Raw genomic sequence first — 15,266 nt, 5'->3', positions numbered from 1 at the left:
CATCAAGAATATCTGGAGAATGATACCTGCTTACATTTATTGGAGTATTTGGATAGAAAGGAACAGGAGGTGTTTTGATGGGGTCTCAACTTCCATAGGCTCTTTAAAGGCTAAATGTATTGCTAGTTTATTTAGCTGATCTAATTTGTACTCAGTTTCTGGACTTCACTAGCTCTTTAACTCTGGCGTAGACAGTTTTTGTATAGTAGCCAGGAATTTTTTGTAAACTTCAACGACATATCTTGTAATTACTCCATCTTCTTGATGCTTTGTCAAAAATGAAATCACTTATTTCATCAAAAGAAAAAATTGTCTGGAAAGATAAACTATAGAAGGTACTATTTACAGAAAGTGGAAAAAATACAAATAACTAAACGATGTAAATACGTCTGCCTGATGAGTATACTTTTACCCTACTCAAAAAACAAAATAACTAGTGATGCTTCTCCTCACCTGTATTTCACGCAGCGAGAGGGTCATGTCAAAACCAGATATAGAACCACTGCCAACCCAAAAGTCATTTGACTGCAAAGGAGTATTCCCACTGCTTTTTAAAGGCTGCTCAACCACCAGAATAATATTTAAGTCTTCTAAAACATAGTTCTGGGGAGTTGCAAGTAAAATTTGAGAACTTGTACCACCCCAAGGTTTTCTTGAATCATCTGCATGATATTGATTTCCCAGTTCTGGGGGGCTTGAGCTACTAGCTTCATTCGTGATAGAAGTAACTTCACCCAATTGATTGGGAGAAAATAAAGTATCATCATGTACACTGATGGAAGTTTGATCATTAGATACGAAAGAAGAAAGGGAAGGGGTTCTCATTTCTTGGCTTTGCTGTTCGGTAGATATATGGAGTAACTGAGAAAGAATTGACAAATTCGTTATGCCAAATGAGAATTTCCTTGGTAGTTCAAGCTTAAGGTTACCGTTACCTTCAAGCTGAAGCTTTTGAAGTTCACCTGCAAGGCAGAAAATTCATTAATTAAGAATGTGCTTTGTTTACATTGTTTAGAACAAACTGCTTATTTTGACATACAAAATATTAGCCAGAATCAGCATTTAAGCCCTAAAGTTAGATGCACAAACATGCTAAGCATTTTACCTTGCTTAGGCAGCGCACTTCAAATCAGAAACCAGTGGGCTAAGGCGTGTGTCTAATCATCCATAGGCTCCATCTTGAAGATACAGTGCTAAACAATAATTATATTTTCTTTTCCAATTTCTTTGTCCATATAATTGTTGCTTGTGTTTGAACTCATTACTCTTTCATTACATATATATTGTTTGCTTTTGTGCCTTTTCTCTTGAACGTTATCAGTTGCATTAAGAGTTCTCAACTAAACAGATTGCGCAAGCTAGAATTGACCTAAGAAGAAACCAATTACGAAAGCACTCCAAGGATAGCAAGCAAAAGTCCTCATCGTCATTGCACAATAGCTAATCAGCAGGGATAAGACCCCGAGCTTTACTTGCTCTTTTCATTTAAAGTCCCAACAGGCCTCAGTACTTTTTTTCCTTTTCGGTTTTGATAACACTGTATGTTATTCAAGATCAAAATTCCAATACAGCAAACAAACTCAAGTTAAAACTTGCTGCTCTTAGAGCAATATAATCATATATCACTTTTTAATACTCCTTAATGTTCAGTTTCAAAAAAGTACTCCTTATAATGTTATATGTATCTGAATAAATCCCCAATCTTGGGTACACTCAAATGCAAGGGGGCAGTAATTATAAAAATAAGACGAGAACAAAAAATATGTGTTTATCTTAATAAGAGAACTACCTCAGAGTCCTGCTATTTATTGATAATAAGTGAAGATAAAAGAAAAAGATGATACCAGATTTATCTCCATCCACCAATGCCAGAGAAACCCGAGAAAGATTCACGGCAAATGCTTCCACCTGGTCCCAATTAACTAGTTTATGTTGCTCCAACTGTTGGTAGGAAGAGCTCCTGAGTAGACTAGTATCCTCGTCATTCTGAACAACTAGATGTTCCGTCACAGCTGGCCAAAGGCCTCCCAACTGATTAAAGTAGAATGCATAGCATTCTACCATTGTCACCAAAGCAGCTATCTCAACAATGATCGAACCCCCCTGTCAAATTGGTGTCTGTTTAAAACTTAGAAATCAAAAGATTTTCCCAAACTATGAATAAACAACTTATGTCCAAATAAGAATCTAGCAAAATGGATACAGAAGTTAAAGCATAGGCAAGCAATAATCTGAAGCTGCAAGAACAGAACAGAAACCTGGGACTGACAGGAGATTGTCTGAAATTGTCCACCAACAGAGAGAGATGCTTTAAGTGTATTTAGTTCATTGCCTCGAACGAGTAAGCTCTTTACTGCGCATCTGGCTAGATAAACTTCAGCTAAAGAAATGCTTATAGTTAACCAATCAAAAGAAGGATTCAAGGACATAGAAGCATCATGTCTGGAGTCAGAACCATTCGCTACATTTCCCTGACCGGCCTGCAGAAAACTGCTCCCTAAGGCTCTCAAACATAAACTAATTTCACAATGAGACAATGAAGCTTGAGATAAGGAATTGCGAGACCAAACAAGCAACTGTTGTTCAACTTGATTAGAAGTATCCACAATCTCATCCGGATATTGGAATATATCAGATTCAAACTCCGAAAAACCAATGAGAACGTCCACTTTTTCCTCTTCAAAAGAGAACCTGATATATGAATGTGCAACAGATATGTTAATTCCATAATCACGGATCGGTTGCACTGTCGAATTCTTGTCAGCTATAGTATTAGCATCTGCCATGCTATTATGCGCATTATACCCTTCCCTGGAGTCGTAAAGGATCATATTCACTGATCTAAGTTCACATGTTGTACTAACATTGAATGTAGTATCAGTAAGAACTGAAGCTACTTGTGTGATTCTATTGTTGAGTGCTCTTTCACTTTCAGAATCAGTAGACTCTTGCCTTAATAAGTCTTCATAATGTTGGCTAAGGCCTAAACTTGATCTACTGAAAACTTGAACAACTGTACACAGTAGAGCAGATGTTACCTGCCATAAAAGAAATTGCAAAGTCAAAGGTCTGTACAAACTCCAAGCAACTTTTTACAGAAGGATAGCTTATACAACTCTAGCAAACAGCCGAGCACTGAAAGTCACTTGTTACAGACTTACAGTAATCTGCATGATGGGTCAAGTCAACCTGTCAATGGGAAGTATCATAAATTCTGACAGCAGTACTGTGAACAGCGGTTGCATTTTTATAAAAACAGGGAATAAAAGACCTGTTTGAAAATTTTGTGAGGCAATCCAGGTAAGCATATCGATACTTCATATTTGGAGTGCTATCACTGGAAAGAGCAAGGGAGTACTGAGGAGTAAAGAACAATTGGGTTTCTTGGAATGTGAAAGTGCATCATTGGAAACCAGTGTATCTAGAGTGGTTATCTCACACAAGGTGCGCGTGAGGAGAATATGAGGCTATTTGGATGCATGGGAAGCTACTTTGAGGAGCAGGACAAAATATGGATATGCCCAAAAGGAATTTGAAGCAATGATAAGACTGGACTATGTTATTAAATGACAAACTACAATAATGGTCTAGTCAATACAAGGTCTAAAAGCGACCAATCACGGAACCAAACACGTCAAGGAGGTTGGTGGTTCCACAGACACACTCTCTCTAGTTCCTACAGCAGAGGTGTCATAAACAAGGTCTGAAGCACCAAAGTAGATTGTCTGGAAGAAAAACTGATTCTGGTTATGGTAAGGAGGCTCTTTGTCAAGCCTCTGTTGTAAGCACTTAGCAAGGCCTAAAAATGGAGCCTTGAGTTCTCACTTGTTCACAATTAGAAGAGTGAAGTGCAGCAAAATTCGGGGAACGGAACAGCTAGCAGGGCCTAAAATGAGCCTTCAGCTCCCACTTGTTTACAACTGGAAGAATGATATTGTGGAGGTAGCAAAATTTGCCAAAAAAGACTAGATCCATGAAGCACCATTCATTTAGGACTGCATCCTTGTCAATGTGTTGGTTCTTACAAATTACAACAACTAGCTAGACCTCAATTTCAGGCTGCACTGCCAGTTTTTCTATGCGCAGCTTCCTGTATCCCTTCATGTAGAAAGTCAGAAACATAAAGACCACAATGGCAACCCCCGGAAACTACCTCATAAAAGTGGAGACAGTACAGAAGGACAACAAATAGAATTCCAATTTAGGATTGTATGACCAAGGTCAGTTAAGAGATATACCGCAACCACAATCCTAAAGGCTGCCAGAGTAGCATGAGAGAAAAAATAAAGATTAAAGTACACAGTATAATGATGTCATCATGTCAACTATCCAGCAGATAATAGAAAAAATCAGTCATATGCTCAAGGAAAAAAACCACCAAACAATGCAACTACAAGACACCAAGAAAAGAGAATCACCTTTAGCAAAACTGCAAATTCATCCATAAATACCAGAGTCGTCAATCCACTACTCATGGAATGCAACACTATAGAGAAAAATATATCTATTGAGCCCAAAGAATGCAGATCCTTCCTGACAAAACATCGTTGAAGTATATTAACTTTAGCTCTAGTCCGTATAATTTAAGATATATCCAGGAAATGCTTCTCTGACAAAGGAAACTGAGGGAAATTCTCTTTGATACAGTCATCAGTGTTATGCTAGAGCTCACAAAGGTAAGACACATAACAGATTGGAACTTTAACAGAAAAGTACTTTTTTAACAAGTTTGAAACAAAAATGGACTCCAAGTAGCAAGAATACAACAGTAGTAGTAGACGACCAAAAAAGAAAATTGAACTTCCACTGTTGCGTGTTTTCTGATGGATGTTTTGCTGTCTTACAAATTTACAATGACCAGGGTGAAAATAGGATACCTTAAACTGATAGGGAAAACTGCAATTTCCTAGATCAACAACCCCATTCATATTTTGGGCATACATTATATTCATACCTCTGAATTTTATTAAAACAACAATGGATATCTCAATCAGGATGAGCAAAGCCATTGAAAAACTATTCATGAACATAATTACCATGTGATCTTTTAATACTTAATTGCTTGCAGACTCAAGTATAACATGCACATGCTTGAAAGCAAAGAAAAGAGAAGCATGAAAATGAAACAGATACCTTAAAGATAACAGTCGGATAGTTAAGGGATTTAACACGAAAATTTGGCAACTCTGATTATCCCTTATGTCGAAGGAAACTTTCAGACCTTTAAGTTTCAAGTAGGCAGAAAGTGAAGTGCACGCTTGACTGCTATTAACACCAATTGATTTAGCAATATCAATCTTCTGAAGGTCCTTCAACGATTTTGCATCAAAAACTGCAGTATCTCCACTTGACGAAGAAAAATCCGACTCCAAACTTGGTGAGACGCTCAGTTCAATGTCATCAGCATCAAAAGAAAGGTTTACTTCATCATTCCCAAGCTTATAATACAGATCTGCATTCACACCATGAAAATCCTCCTTTCTCAATGTCAGCTTGATTCGAGGACCAGTAATGTGTATTGCTATTTGCATATGTTTCTCAGGAAGCAGTCTAGGCACCATAACCTTAATTTTAGCAGAAACTGATTTGTATTTGTTATTCCAATCTGCAATTGGTGGATCCTCAACTAATCTAGAATCATCCTGTAAGACAATGGTCCCCATGCGGCTACTAGCCCAAGATATTGCACTTATCTGTCTGCAAATAACTGTAACTGACACTATTACAAAATACTCCAGAACCAAATTCAACCTCCCCATTACCATGCAACAAGTAGTGTATCCAGCAGTAAGGTTCTTGAGACTTTGATCAGTCAAAAATCCCTTAATCTCACAAAGAATAAAAGGATTGTCCATGTTCTGGATCTCATTTTCTACAAACCTTGACGAAAATGTTCTCCAATTCAGGTACGCTCGCTCAACAAGAGAGATTGGTGTATTTACAAGATCTCCACCAGTATCATGAGGAGGATTAGCCCAACCACTTTCAGTAGAGTGGAGAATATGGTAAGGCTCCCCCCATAAAGTAGGTTGCAGATTGTGAACATTTTTTCTCGGATGTCCTTTGAAGCTATTATTGAACTTATTGGCCTTATCTTCCGTGAGAGAAGAGACAACTTTCAAGGATCCACAAGCAAAGGAAAAGTACTGTTCAGAAACATCTTTAGAGAACCTTAAGCAGAAGAAATCAACAGAGAGGCAGAATGTGAATAAACCAGGGTATGAACGCCCAACATCTGATACCACCTTCCTACTAAAAGATGGTGGAACTTCATTATCTGGTGAAATTGAAATTGAAAAGTCTCCGACATATAGGCAAATGTGAACTCCTAGGATGTGATCTTCATTTATAATTCCAAGCTTGTGACAGATATCTTGGTTCCTGACCAATGTTTTCTTCGAGAGGAAAAGGCATTTAACAGAATGGAGCACACTGCAAATGACCATCCAAATAAGGGAAAGTGATTGGCAGATTTTCCAACAAATCCTGCTCAACTTAGATCCGTGACCACCATCCTTTGACTGTTGACCAGATGCTGCTGCTCTATAACGGATTATTCTTCGTGCCTGCACAATGGCCTCAACAGGTATTCCCTTCTCAATTTGAGAAATCACCTCCCACTGTTGCTTAAGAGTTCTTGAATATGCTTCGTTCTGAACAACATCATTAATGAATTTCTTTATCGCATCATGCACCGGATATCCAACCAAAAAAAGCACTTTCTCGTAAGCATTTACATAACGCAACCATAAGCACATAGTCCTAACAATTTTATGGAATGTAAACTTTGGAGATGAATTCAGAGAACAAGTATTTGCTGCTGCTATTTTCCATAGTTGCTTACCAGTTCTGCTACGGTTGGACTCTTTCGAGCACAATGCAAAAAGTACAAGTATGATGGAAATATCTGCTGGAGATAAAGAAAAATTTAATGCGGCAGCATAGAAGTTCAATTCTCTGAACTGAAGATGTTTTATTTTCGCGGAAGCTAGCAACTCAGTTGAAGGAAAAATGCAGCTAATGTGATTTCCTCTCCTCAAGCTGATCTCAACTTTTTGAACATCGAGATCAAAAGAGTTCTCTCCATAGGGCAGAAAAAATGAATTTACCAGTCCAGTTAGAAGACAGCCCTTAATGTGTTTACATTGTACCCCAAGTTTCTTCATCTCAAATGACAGTGACAATACATCATTTGATAAAGGAGATTGCACAAGGAAATGAGCATCATGAACTTGCAACCGACATTGTTGTAATATCCAATCGAATAAATGAGTGCTCCAACTGCCGGCAGTTATTTCTGAAATCATCTTTATGGTATTGTGCAAAGCACTACCCTGAAATATATCAATGGCAAAGAAACTAAACTTCAGAAGTTCACAGATCAGACACGTGAAAAAAATTATTAAGGTAGTATTAGTCACAAAACAAGAGCACCAAGAAGGTTATGGGAGTATCAAAGTAACACCGCACTGATCTTCTCTATGTTTGTACATAAGGAATCTGTGAAGTCCAGAAATAATTTTGATCATTACCACTATCGTCTAACACTGAAATATTAAAAGTTGGAAACACTTGTACTTCACAAAAGAGATGATATTCTGTTTTCCCCTCAAAACGTCTATGGTATATCTCTGAACAGAACATATGGTCCAGAATACATGAGGAAATGAACTTTTAATCAAGACATGAAGGAATTGTCTTCCGATTATGTCTTTACTCCTACTTCAACCTCTGTCCCTTCCTCTGGTCATTCCTTGTCTCAAGCAACCAGGAATTATCTACTGCACCGATTAAATATTTTTAAGTGGACTGTCCTGCGACACTCATGTTTGCCACAATCTTGTCCACAAGCTACTCTAATTTGTTCTTTAGTTCTCCATTTCATTCTTCATGGTCATTGACCATTTCCACAATATCTTCTCTCACCATTGAATGATAGTATGAATTAACACAAATTTTCCATCATTCTTGTCAATCCAATTCATAAAATCCTTTTTCCCAACCAAAATAATCAAACAAGTAGTCAAGTACCTCTGGATCAAGCTCCGCTAGAATCTTTTCCCGCTCCTCAATGGACGAGTCTCTGGGTTTTGGCCTCCGCCTAACACCATCCTCCTCCTCTTCTCTAGGCAGTAGGAAAAAGGAATAATTACTAACAAGTATACAAGTAGCATGAACCCATAAAAGACAGTGGATGCTGAATTTCACTGCACCCCACTATTCTACTATTATTTCATGACAATGGGCGCAAACTTAATATGAATATGTACCTTTTAAACTAACTCCTATATATTTGTTTATCAAAAAACAGCGTCTTTGAATAAACCCGCCAAAACGCGAGGTGAGAGGTGAGGAGAGTGAACTTACCCGACTGATAAAACAATGTTAAGGCCACGGATTTGGAAATCAAATGCAGGGGCTGACCAGTTGGACACACGAAGGTTCAACCGCTGGACAGTAACTTCTTTGAAACACAAGCGAGTAGGATCATCTAGCAAGTCGTTGAGTGCAGACGTGTTGAAGCTAAGGTTCTCTAACTTTGCGTGAGAATGAAGAAACCCTAGCTGAACATCCAATTCAACTTCGTCTCTTAACCATGGCTGTAACAGAGACACAAGTCTCCGTTGAATCAAATCGTTGAAGAACATTATCCGATTAATTTATACAAGTTAATACAGTTCAAGATAACGCAGTTCACCATTGACAAAGTGGAAGTCGGACTCCAATTTGATCTTTCTTGACAACGATATCAATATCAATTAGGCAATGAGAAAAATTAAACGATTTATTTGCTTGTTTTGTGACGGTTAAGAAGAGAAAAATAAAACGCGAAACTTTAGAAACGTTTGTTTATCCTGGGGCTGGGCGACCCGATAAATATAAACTTGGAGTGAAGTTTAACCCAAGCGGTACGGTGTCGTTTTATTGTCTAGTGTCAATAGGAAACAATAAAAAAAAATGTTTGTTCATTTTAAACGTGGTCGTAAAGTTGACAGCTGAAAATTGGAAACATAAATTAGAATAATAGTTAGTATTAACTACTAATTGAATGAAAATTAAGAAAAATTGAACCTTTAAGTTGAAGTTAAAAGAGTAATTTTACCTAAGGTTTTGATCTGTGAAGTGAAGAAGAGGAAAATGGGAGTTGAAAGATCAATAGTTTTATCTTTAAATTTGAAGCTAATATGACGTGGAAAAATTAATGAATTGGCATAATATAATTGATCAATTAATTCATGTGTATATGATTGTGACATACGTATTTGAGGTCAATAAAAAATTATTTAAAAAGTATCAAAATGATACAACAAAATTTTTACATGAACTGTCTAAAATTAACAAAATTTAATTAAAATATCTAAGTAAAAATTGATGTCGACTTTAAAAGGCAACCGGTGAATTTTATTTTTTTTATATTCCTTTCGTGTGATGAGGAACAAAAGTACAACTTTCCATTTTTGCTTGTATTAGTCCCTTTTTTATAATCCAGTGATATGATCAGAGATTCCCACACAATAATATATGTGAATCATATTTTCATTAGTTCATTTGTTTTCTTTTCTCTAAAGTAGAGGGAAAAAGTGCTGCAGGAAATAAATGTTTTTTAACATATCTTTATATTTGCTTTGCTTCGGGATGAAACCAAAGTACTTATTCATCTTAGAAGATTTGTAAGGGTGTTTATTAATTAAGATATTTTGAACATAAAAAGACTCTGTAAATTAATTTGAAAATCGATGGACACGAGTTTGTATATCTATACTATATTAAAAGCATGAAGATCCTTAAAATATTAATTAAACTTTTTGTCTTTCATTAAAAGACTTCGTTTTAGATAAAATCGTTTTTTACTATTTTTTTAATATATAAAAATAGTATTTAATTATATTTAATTCTAATTTTAAGAATAGTCATCATATTATTTAACAGGTATAGGATCGTACTTTAGAAACATATTTATTTATTTTGTTATAACATGTTGATTTAGGAGTCTCTTGACCTTTTGTTCTTTTTTCCAAGTTTAGGAGTCTTTTTTGTTAAGGTTTGCTTTAATTTTCTACCATAATTAAAATCTTGATTTACTATTTTATTCAAATAATTATCATTTAATTATTATCTTAATATTTTAGGACTTACTTGTTTGTATAAGGTTAGAACTTCTAATATTTAGTGTTTTAAAATTAATTTAAAATTAATTTTTAAAATCTTTCCTTATTTAAAATATATTAAGAGTTTTAATATTTAAAACTTTAAAATCAATTACAATTTTGTTAACTAATAACAATTTTTTATTTATAAACTAACTAATTACACCAAAACAAGAATTGACTACCAATTACCTATTCGAGCTAGAATAGAAAAAACTTCACCTAATATATGATGTTGGCAGCCGTATTGCCTCCCTCAAGTGCATTGTGTGGTTCTCAAGAACCCTATTTGTTTCCCACTAATAAGTCTTTCTTCTTTTTTTTTGTGAAGATATGTAATACTAACATATATGGAATATTTGTGGATTTAAATTTTATTCTTATGAAGTTTTTAATTAGAGGAATTCTATTAGGGTTTTAAAAAGTATATTTATATATAAAAATAATGTTAGCCATATGGGAAAAAGAAAAACCTCCTTAAAAATAATAAGTCTGCCTCACAAATTTGTCCATCACGTGGATCAATTTCAGTCTTCTCGAATTTAAATTGTATTTTTTTCTATTGGTGTTTGATTTTCATAATTTGATTTTTTGTGTGTGTGCAGCTATGTAATACTAATATATATGGAACATTTAGGATTTCAATTTTATTTTTATGAAGTTCGAGTGATTTAACTCATGAGCACATGTTTAATCAGTTTCTATACTATATATATATATATATATATATATATATATATTTATCTGCAAGATGGATCATATTCGATAAGTTTAATTGACAATCAATTACCAACCAATTGATAATTATATAGTGTGGGTGAGTTTTATGCCTCTCTTAAGTTGATAAGTTTTTTGATGCGATAATAATTTTTTCAATCATAAAGAAGATATTACAAAATAATATAGAGTTGAGCAAATTTTTATAATAATTGAGTTGTGTTGTAATGATATATGATCGTTTATGCATTAAACGAGTGAAACAAGGGTAATATGCTAAAGATTCGTAAGAACTATTTCTGAAAAGTTAATCAGGCACTAATTTTTTTGCTTACAAATTTTATTTGTTCATTTTTGAAAGTTCTTATCAATTGTTCAACTTATTTTATGTGATTACGGGCAAGAAGTAATTCTTTTGCTTGCAATACAACAATTGAATAAAAACCCTCATTTTTACTCTGTTTTTAGGTTCCAAAATTGAATAGTAGTTTACAAGTATTCTTAAATTTAGGGTTTTAAATTTGATTCTCGACATCATATTCTTTATTGAAGTTAAAAAAATTAATTGAAAATGTCAACGAGTATTAAAATAGTGATAACTTCTTTAAATTATAAATTGTGTTAAAAGTTTATTACGATATATTAAAAGCATGAATACCCTTATAAATATTGATTGAATATTTTACTCTTTATTAAAAAAATATTTATAAAAAAAATTGTCATTTACTATTTTTCACAAATAATATCATTTAATTATTATCATAATATCTAGAACTTTAAAATCAACAAATAATTTACTTTTTAAATCTTTTCTATTTTTTTGTAAAAGAGAATAGCACCAAAAGAATCAAAATAGAATATTTTTTTGTGTAGTAAGAACTTTTGTATGATTTAGAAGTCTTTCTTATTCATCGGTATAACTAATTAATTATTTGAACTTAGTAAATTAATTTATTTATTTTTAAAATCATTGAAGAGAAAAATAGAAAAACTATAAATCTTTCTGTGCATCTAAGAATCCTTTTAGATTTGAGTAGTGATAGATTTATAGAAATTTGTACCATTTTAATGTGATTATTTCAAAGGGCATTTAGAATCTATTTTACAACAAATAACTTATAAAACACGTTAAAACTAAAAATATCCTTTTTACATACACATACAATTAAAATTTTAACAATTAATTCAGGTTTAAATTCAAGTAAAAAATATTGAATATAATCATATTAGAACAAGAAAGAGAACATATATAAATAAATTACAAAGATAATCTATAGTAATAAAATAATCTATTTGAATTTCTTGGTTGTAAACATATACATGTTAAATCACAAATCAAATAAAAAATATATATATTATACTGAAATTTATATAAAAATCAACAACAATATATGCATATATTTTTTTTAACAAGAAATTTAATGTAGTTATAAGTTTATAACTTCCTATATTTATTTACCATTTCTCTCTAAAGTACAACAATAACATATTTTGTGAAGTCTAACAAGGTGAATACTGGGAAGATATAATATACATAGATCTTTACCTTTACCTCTTGATTGTAGAGAGACTATTATCGAAATATCATCAATATACAACAACATATTCAATGTAATTTTACAGATGCAATTTGAAAATGATAAAGTGTATGTAGATTTTAATTCTAATTTTATGAAAGCAGTGAGACTATTTTTGAAATTCAAACTTGTAGGGAAAGTTTGTTTAGTGTTTGAATGTTTCGCTTGGATAAATATTTGTTGCAATTATTAATGTTGACAACAAAAGTTCTTATCATGAGAAAATAATCAAAGCACCGAAAAAGAACATAAACCAACAAATCATTTGTCAAAATAATAATCAAGTGAGATACAACAAACAATAACATATTTGAGGTATAATATTTATTTATATCATTTAAATAGACATAACAGTTACATTAACGTCAATTGCTACTTTTTGATAATTTTATTCTTCAAAGCGACCAAAAAGAACATAAATCAACAAATTATTTGGAATTTTTTAGGTGAGATATAATAGACAATAGTATATTTGAGATACAATATTTATTTATACTTTAGAAATATATATATGACATTTAGTTTATTGTCAACTAGTATTTTTTCATAATTTTATTCTTTTATATAATTTTATTGATTGACGTGAGACACACGTGCAAACACGTACACTAAATTAGCATATGTATATGCAAGGTGGAATGCTTAATCGCACTCGATATTTATACCTAACCCAATAAATACATGACACGTGTTCTGACATACACTCCTATGGCTAATACACAACTAATTGATACACATTCCCACCTTAATTTATGTCTTAACCATGGTAAGGTATGGTTTGGGGTAAATAATGTGCATGTATCATAATTTTTATGTAAGTATTTCTTTAATAATATTCTATTTATTTATTTATTTTATATAATCCAAAGGCTATTGATTGCAAATGCGACTACAACGTAACACGAGATATGCTTGAAGATTCACTTGACAGGTCAATGTATAATTAATTACTATAACATATTGTTGGTTAGGATATTTCAGCATGTAGGAGGATTGTTTTATTTTACAAGTTGTGCCTAAAAAAATACGTGAAAGCTACGTCCTTTTCCCCTCCAAAAATCTTGTACCCAAGTTCTTCATGGCCGCATTTTCTCTTTCCTATTGATGTTTCACAAACATATATGTATGCTCATTCCTCTAAAACATCCTACGTACCTTTTTCATATATAGCTTTTCTAAGAACCCAACTTTCCTGAATCTTTGTTCCCTCGTGATTTTTTTATAGCACAATGAGGAATTCAAGAAAAAGCAAAATGGCAACAGAAGAGAACAGCCACCCCAAACAAGCGTTTGGGAATGTGCTACAATCTGATCCTAACGAAGATGAATATTCTTTTCGAATAAGCCACACATCAGAAACTAGCCATACAAATTGTGATCGTCCTCCTCCTCGATTGAGTTCCGATTATAGCTCTCCTCTAGCTACATCTCCGACATGGGACCAATCATCATCTCCGTATTTAGATCCCTCTTGGGACCAGAGTCACCATACATCGCCATTATCAAAATCTCCATGGACATCTCACATCGAGAATAATACTAATTATTCATATACAGGGCTCATGGGGTCCCTTGTTCGCGAAGAAGGCCATATATATTCTTTGGCAGCTTCAGGGGCTTTGTTATACACGGGATCCGATAGTAAGAATATAAGAGTGTGGAAGAATCATAAAGAATTTTCCGGATTCAAATCGAATAGCGGATTGGTAAAGGCAATTATTATTTCCGGAGAAAGAATTTTCACGGGTCATCAAGACGGAAAGATCCGACTCTGGAAGGTTTCTGGCAAGGATCCAAGCGTTTACAACAGAATTGGAACTTTACCAACTTTAATGGCTTATATAAAAACTTCAATGAAACCAAGCAATTACATCCAAATAAGGGGAAATCGAAATACCGTGTGGATAAAGCATTTTGATGCCATTTCATGCCTTAGCATGAGCGAGGACCAAAAGCTCCTGTATTCAGCATCTTGGGATAAAACCATAAAGGTTTGGAGAGCATCGGATTCTAAATGCTTGGAATCAATAAAAGCCCACGACGATGCTGTAAATTCCATCGTTGTAGGCTTTGACGGGCTACTTTTTTCAGGCTCTGCTGATGGAACAGTAAAAATATGGAGAAAAGAATCACAGGGGAAAGGAACAAAACACTTCTTTTCACAAACATTGTTGAAGCAAGAATGTGCTGTAACAGCTTTAGCTGTTGACCCTTCGTCGAATTACCTCTATTGTGGCTCCTCGGATGGGCTAGTCAATTTTTGGCAGCGCAATAAGCTTCTATCTCATGGCGGAGTTTTAAGGGGTCATAAACTTGCAACACTCTGTTTAGCAGCCGCGGGGAATTTAATTTTCAGTGGATCAGCTGATAATAATATTTGCGTGTGGAAAAGGGAAGGAGGGGAACATATATGTTTATCGGTATTAAGTGGACATTCTGGTCCGGTTAAATGCTTGGCTGTTGAAGAGGACCAAGAACAAACAGGTGGTGATACACAGTTTATTGTTTACAGTGGCAGCCTCGATAAATCAGTGAAGATATGGAGAATATCGTCGCAGTTGGTGCCAAACCAGGCCGAAGCGGGGACGAGTCTGCCGCAAATTTTTCCTTCAGGTAGTAGCTGCAGAGTTAGCCAAAGGAGAAAGTAGCAATGGTGGGAAACTGGAAATCGGAGAATTTTTTTTTTCTTTTGACAATTGTATAGACGCAACTAGCGTTGGAAATTGACCTAGTAAAAATTATATATCTATTTCTAGCTTTGCTGAGAAATTGTAAATGAAGACTTTATTTGTATTTTCACCTATTGGAGTTCTACAAAAATGTC

At 34.0% G+C, this 15,266-nt stretch overlaps 2 protein-coding genes across 4 annotated transcripts in view; one reads left to right on the top strand and one right to left on the bottom strand.

Annotated features, from left to right (window-relative positions):
* The window catches only part of LOC129872026 (uncharacterized), a 32,883-nt gene extending 24,053 nt beyond the window's left edge, over positions 1–8,830 (bottom strand). Inside the window, exons 1-7 of one of the 3 annotated variants that reach the window (XM_055946862.1) lie at positions 8,368–8,830; positions 8,032–8,125; positions 5,134–7,334; positions 4,419–4,533; positions 2,259–3,038; positions 1,845–2,103; positions 454–962 (exon numbers count right to left, since the gene is read on the bottom strand). In XM_055946862.1, coding sequence (XP_055802837.1) covers positions 454–962; positions 1,845–2,103; positions 2,259–3,038; positions 4,419–4,533; positions 5,134–7,334; positions 8,032–8,125; positions 8,368–8,648 — 4,239 coding nt within the window. In that variant the 5' untranslated portion in view covers positions 8,649–8,830. The remainder of the gene's footprint in view (positions 1–453; positions 963–1,844; positions 2,104–2,258; positions 3,039–4,418; positions 4,534–5,133; positions 7,335–8,031; positions 8,126–8,367) is intronic. The other 2 variants (XM_055946860.1, XM_055946861.1) reach the window with 2 other exon arrangements.
* Positions 8,831–13,441: 4,611 nt separating this feature from the next.
* LOC129874055 (protein JINGUBANG-like) lies at positions 13,442–15,266 on the top strand. The gene has a single exon (XM_055949276.1). The coding sequence runs from the start codon at positions 13,672–13,674 to the stop codon at positions 15,088–15,090; it is 1,419 nt and encodes a 472-aa protein (XP_055805251.1). The 5' UTR covers positions 13,442–13,671; the 3' UTR covers positions 15,091–15,266.

This window comes from Solanum dulcamara, chromosome 11 (genome assembly GCF_947179165.1).
Source record: "Solanum dulcamara chromosome 11, daSolDulc1.2, whole genome shotgun sequence".
NCBI classification, from domain to species: domain Eukaryota; kingdom Viridiplantae; phylum Streptophyta; class Magnoliopsida; order Solanales; family Solanaceae; genus Solanum; species Solanum dulcamara.
This window is presented reverse-complemented; position numbering and strand designations above follow the sequence as displayed.